A 6,000-nucleotide genomic window follows, 5' to 3' on the forward strand; every position below is an offset into this window, starting at 1 on the left:
GCCCACCTCATCAACTACTGGCTTGATGAGACTCAGGAAGAGAACAGAAGCTCCTGCAGAAACTCACTACGAACTGCAACTTTCAAAACACTGACAACGGGCAGTGGCTCTCCAGGCCCTGGTCATCAGGGCCAGCACGGTCCAACACCCAAAGCCCAGGCTTCACTCAGCTACCGCAGGGAAAGAGGTCTGAACACGGACTTTCCCACTGAGAACCAAATGCAGCAGAAGGGGTCATGGCCCCTCCTCAAGTTGTCTGCCTCGGCCCTGAAGAACTGGCCTGCAAGCACCGATCAAGGGACAAAGCAAGGGTTCTCTGGGTCCAGGGACAGTGCCATCCCGTGATGGTGACAGGTAGGCACCTGCCGGTCACAGTGTGCGATCTGGGATCACACTACAGAACCACAGAGATGCGTGCTCTGGCCAGCTGAGACGGTATCACCGTGGAAACAGAAAGAACATACATGGTCCCTGCAACATCATCTGAGGCTTTCAGAACAGAACCAAACAAACAAAACAGGAGACAGGGGAGCTGACCAAACAGGCATCGCCCAAAACGCCAAACTTAAACACGTCGGGGTCAGTGCTGAGGTGTAGCAGGCTAAGCCACTGCTGGTAGCACCAGCATCCCATGTGGTCGCTAATTCGAGTCCTGACTGCTCGACTTCCAATCCAGCTCCCTGCTTACGGCCTAGCAAAGCAGCAGAGGATGGTCACACTGCTTGGGACCCTGCAACCACGTGGGAGACCCAGACAGAAAAAGCTCCGGGCTTCGGATCACCTCAACTCCAGCCGCTGTAGTCATCTGAGGAGTGAACCAGGGAATGGAAGATCTCTCCTTCTCTCTGTAACTCTGGATTTCAAATAGAAATAAATCTTAAAAAAAAAAAAAAAAAAAGAAGAGGTATTTCATGCTCTGGGCTAAACAGCATTTAACAGCAGTGCTCACAGACAAAACCAGTCCTCCAACCAGAGGTCTGCTCAACTCCAGCCCCCAAAGGTCTTTTTATCTTCTTATACCAGACTACAAAACTTCTCACTTCCAAATGACAATCATGAGCCTTCAGCAAAATCCAGGAACAGCGCAGGTGGAAGGTGGCCTGGGAGGGGACGGGGGGGGGGGGGTGAGGGGGCGGCGCACACGGGCACTGATGGGTGGCGCCCGAGAAGGTGGTTCACATGACACCGCCATGCCAGGCTCCAACACCAAGCGGGATTTCCAGAAGGCTTACCTAAACCCCTTGCCCCAAGTCAGACCTTGGCCCCTGCCCCCAAGTTTCCATCCTGAGGCTCAGTAAGCGAGAAAGGCATTCACTAACTACACTCAAACAATGATCTCACCAATTCAAAACAAGCTAACAATCCATAGTACACGCCCCTGCCCCCACAAACCTCCTACAGCACCAAGACAAAAGAGAGGGAACGCACAGCCCATCTGAAATCAACTCTGAGCTGCATGCAGTGCGCACATCCTGAACTCACACACAGCCACGTGCTGGCGGCTTTGCTGGCGGCTGCAGGCAGCCCCTCCCGCCAGACAGTCACAACCCCGTTGGCCAATCTGTGCCCCCCTCTAAAAGCACAAAATACTATTAATTACTTTAATGAAGGTAATTACCGGCCTTTATTAAATGCTACTCATCAGGTTTCTGCTAAGCAATTGCTGTGGTTTGCACATCTGCCTCCCCTACTCCTTGGGGATGGTATGGGGAGGTGAGTAGTTGGTACCCCTATCTGAGAGGCCCAGAGGGCTGTCTGCACCTGCACAGAGACTTGGAACAAGCCCCTGGCTCCTAGCTTCAGATTGGCTCAGCTCCGGCCATTGCAATCAATTGGGGAGTGAACCAGCAGATGGAAGATCTTCCTATCTGTCTCTCCTCTTCTCCTTATATCTGCTTTTCCAATAAAAATAAAATAAATCTTTAAAAAGAAAAAAAAAGGAAAAGAAACTCCTGTTGCTGATAAACTCTGCAGTCTGTGACACGTGGCTTTAGCAGCCAGTCCTGCCAAGAACCGGGCAGCTGGACAGAGGACGAGGCACAACAGGAGAGGAAGGGAGCCCCACAGGAGAACGCAGAGACCAAGGGGGTTTGCTACAGAATTGACCCTTTCTTGATGTTTACAGTCCCCAACTCCCTCCTCCTCGAAGGTCATGGCAAGGTGGGAAAAGCTTCCTTGCTCAAAGTCCAAGTGCATCCCAATGGCCCTCCACCGCCTCCACAATGCTGGCTTCGTCACAGCACAGAGCGTGAGGGTTAGGCTGAGACGTGGGGCCTGGCTGTCAGGCACCAGGCTGAGCAGGGATTCCCTGGACAACAGCTGGCCACAATGTAAACTATGCCAGGGCCCCACAGTATTAGCTACAGTGTCCTGTCCTGATCACAGCTTCACTGTTACCATTCCTGGCAACACACTGGAAAACCCTGATGGAGGAACCAGCACCACATGGCCGATGCCTGGGGTCAGGTCAGCTCAGGGTGATCTCCAAGGCCGCAGTCCAACCCTGCGCTCTTCCACTTCCAGCACTCACAGGACACGACAAAATTGCTGACTCCAGGCCTCCCCAGATGGGCACACACAGCGAGCTGACTGCCCTGTGTCAACCATCACAGTAAGGTGGCAAAGTCCAGTAACGGGGACACGACGATGTAGGGTTCCTGGTTTCCCCAGTGCCAGGCCACATCTTCACTGTCACTGTCAAGATCTACCAGCAAAGTGTGGGACTGGGATCAGCAGAGGAGTTCATAGTGCACAAAGCTGCCAGTGTGACCACTCTGAGATCCTGGGGTCTCCCCACAGGGAGGGAACACTGCTCCCCAGCATGGCAGCGAGGCTGCCTCCTCCACTGCCTCAGGGGCCGGAGCCAGCCAAGCCAGGTCCCCCTCCCTCCCCGGACAAGGCTGACTGGTCCACAGCAGGCGCAAGGCCAACCGGAGCCGTCCCCTGGGGTTTACTGGTTCAGGGAGAGGAGCGAGCACACCTCGCTGGCGGCACAACAGAATCAAGCAGCCTGGTTCTTCCTCCCATCTTGCTGAAGACGGAGCTGTTGGACGTTAGTACAGCGCAGTAGCTCAAGTTAAGACACTGTATTGCACACTAGACACCTGCTATGGAGAAGCTCTTAACTGTTCTACACACACACAGAAACCAAGAGAGGTTACAGACATATCAACCAGTCTGATCGTGGTGATCACCCCACAAAACACACTTGCACTAGAACATCAAGCTGCACACTTCAAGCTCAACACGAATCCTGTTTGTCAGCCGTATCCCAACACAGCCGGAAGAATCACGTAAGCTATGTTATTATCTTCCTTCCTGGTGAGGAGATTAATGAGAAGTGACATCAATCTGCCAAGGCTACACAGCAACAAGAGTCAGGAACGGGTCACAAGCTTGTCCGAGACCCAAGTATTCCAGAACTCACCAAATGCTAAGACATTCCACTGAAAAGTGGTTCCCACTCAAGTGCGCTCTGCAAGAACATGGAAAGAACCTTCTCAGGATTTTTTTGAAGATGTGACTGCAAAAGCTATTCAGTATACATTCACCCTTACTTCGGAAATGAAGACAACAGCTCCAATCTTTCAGGGAGAGCACAGCAAAAGCAGCAAGCGTGCCAGGACAACCTCAGCTCTTCTTGGGGTCCACTCTCTGGGGACTGCACCTGGAGAAGGCAGCACTGGCCAGCAACAGGGGGCACTCACTTCCAGCTCTGGTCCAGCTGCGCTGCCATGTGCGCTGGGGTCGAGCAATCAGATGCTGAGAAGGCACAGCCCACCGTGCGTGAAGCAACCCCCAGCACCCCACAAGAGCCCTGCTAGGATTCCTGCCTGTTCCACGTGCCATCCAGCACTGATTAGGGCTGGGAAAGCAGAGGAAGGCAGCCCAAGTGTTGGACCTTGCCACTCACACAGCAGACCAGGAAGAAGCCAGCTCTTGGCATGGGCCTGGCCCAGCCACCTCCACTGTGGCCAGTTGGGAAGTCATTCCGAGGGTGAAGATCATTCTGTCTCTGCCTTTCAAACAAGTAACAAAATCTCAGAATACCCACTGCCCATCCCACGGAGACCAGAGCTTACCTGAGGCCCCTTTGCCCCAACACCTCCTGCCGCAGGCAGAGGTGATGGAATGTTCTCCAAGCGGTGTCAGAGGCCTGACCTCGCACCGCCTCCGCCGTGACACCTCACGCTCACTGCTCTCGCCCATCTACCAACACCGAACCCCTCTGCTCACTGCCCAGCAACCTCCTCAACGCCGCCTGGCCAGGCAGACACGGCTGCTCGGAATCTGAGGCTGAAATAAAGTTACTGCAGCAAAGTGAGATGCTGACATCCTCCTGCGGCCCCCTTCCAGCAACCTCAGCATGCGTCACTCTCTGTGGGCTCTTCCGACTAACTCGTGTGGCTGCACCGCCCAGGGACTGGACCCTGGGGGTGACATGCCTGGCCCGCGAAGCAGTTCAAAGTTGTGGGACTTGTCTGACCTGAGCCAAATTGCAGGACTGAAACACAGGATCAGCCAGAGACAAGGCCTTAGCCTGGCAGGTGGAACCCACACGGCGGGGAGCCCTTGCTCCAGCTCCCTGCCAGCCAGCAGGTGCCAGCTTCCATACTTGGGTCTGTGCCACTCTGCTGCGACACTGAGATTTGAGTTCTCCCGCCCCTGGCTTCAGGCCTGCCCAGCCCTGGCCCAGCGATGGAAGTGAGGCTGTGCGCTCCCACCCCCAAAATAAAAACCTTTCTTCAAAGCAACCAGTTGTGCAAGGCACTGAAGTGTCAAACCCCAGAGCACAGGCTGTGCTTCTGACTTGTCCCAAGAACCGTGTGTCAGATTCTCAAGCTACCAAGGCACAGGGGCACCACCATTCTGGCTTCACCACAGCGGTGACCAGTAACCCCCAAAGGCTACAGGAAGCAGCGGATAGGTGCCCCTGGAGAGCTGCCCACCGCGAGGCTGGGCGGCACACACACAGCCAAGAAACACACAACGAATCCCGGGTCACTCTGCTGCTCAGGGCATACCGACGTTTCCAGAAACGTCCCTCGACCCTCTCCCCCACGATACCAGGGCACGCCAAGTGTATCGCTTGGGCTTCCCAACTTCCGACGAGCTGAGGAACAACCCCCGGAGTGGGCATCCCAGGAGCAAAACGCACCGCGCGCACACACAGGCACGTGCAGACCCACGACGCCTGCAGGAGAGGAGGCGACGCCAAGTCCCCGAAGGAAACGCCGGACACTCATCTCTACCTGCTTTGAAGAGCGCCCGATAAAGACCAGGTCGCAGCAACCTCACGGCCGGAGCAGCCGGTTCGCCCGGGCTGGCGGCGGCCGGGACGCGGGGCTGACACGCCCGCAGCCCTGGCCCGGCCGACCCCCGCCCCCAGCGCCCCCGGCGCGGCCCAGCCAGCGGAGGGACCCGTACCTGTCTGCCTGAGCGGGACGCGCCGCGGGGCCCGCGCTGCCCGCCCCGCTCCCGGCGCCGCGCCCGCCGCCCGCCAGCCAGGAGGCCGCCGCGGCGCGCGGCTCCCCGTCGGCGCGGCGCTCGGGGCCCGCGGCGAGCTGGCTGAAGGCGTAGAGCAGCGAGCAGAAGCCGCAGACCAGGCCCAGCGCCACGACGCGCAGGTAGCGACGCATCGCGCCGCCGGCCCCGGCGAGCCGCCGCGCAGGGAGCGGCTCCGCGCAGCCGCGGGCCCAGCGCGTCCCCGCCCCGCCCGGAAGCCGGACGCGCCGCGCGGTCAGGGAGGGCAGGGCCGGCGGGGCGGCTCGGGCGCGGGGTTGGCCGGGGCGCGCGCGCGCACGGGCTCCGGCACCGCCCCTCGGGGCGCCGCGGGGTCGCGCGTCCGGAATTCAAAACCCGCCCGTGCACGTGCTGCTGGCCGCGGGCCCGGCGCCAGGCCCTGCCCACCGCGCTGCCGCGGGCTCCCTGCGCGGCGTGTGCGCCGCCCCCGGCCACCCCCGGCCACCCCCGGCCACCCCCGCACGATTCCCTCGGTGC

General features: G+C 58.4%; 1 protein-coding gene across 2 annotated transcripts in view; it reads right to left on the minus strand.

Annotated features, from left to right (window-relative positions):
• The window catches only part of GXYLT1 (glucoside xylosyltransferase 1), a 28,387-nt gene extending 22,697 nt beyond the window's left edge, over window positions 1-5,690 (minus strand). The window contains exon 1 of one of the 2 annotated variants that reach the window (XM_058656123.1): window positions 5,428-5,690. In XM_058656123.1, coding sequence (XP_058512106.1) covers window positions 5,428-5,639 — 212 coding nt within the window. In that variant the 5' untranslated portion in view covers window positions 5,640-5,690. The remainder of the gene's footprint in view (window positions 1-5,427) is intronic. The other variant, XM_058656124.1, reaches the window with a different exon arrangement.
• Window positions 5,691-6,000: the final 310 nt, after the last annotated feature.

This window comes from Ochotona princeps, chromosome 27 (assembly GCF_030435755.1).
Source record: "Ochotona princeps isolate mOchPri1 chromosome 27, mOchPri1.hap1, whole genome shotgun sequence".
Classification (NCBI taxonomy): domain Eukaryota; kingdom Metazoa; phylum Chordata; class Mammalia; order Lagomorpha; family Ochotonidae; genus Ochotona; species Ochotona princeps.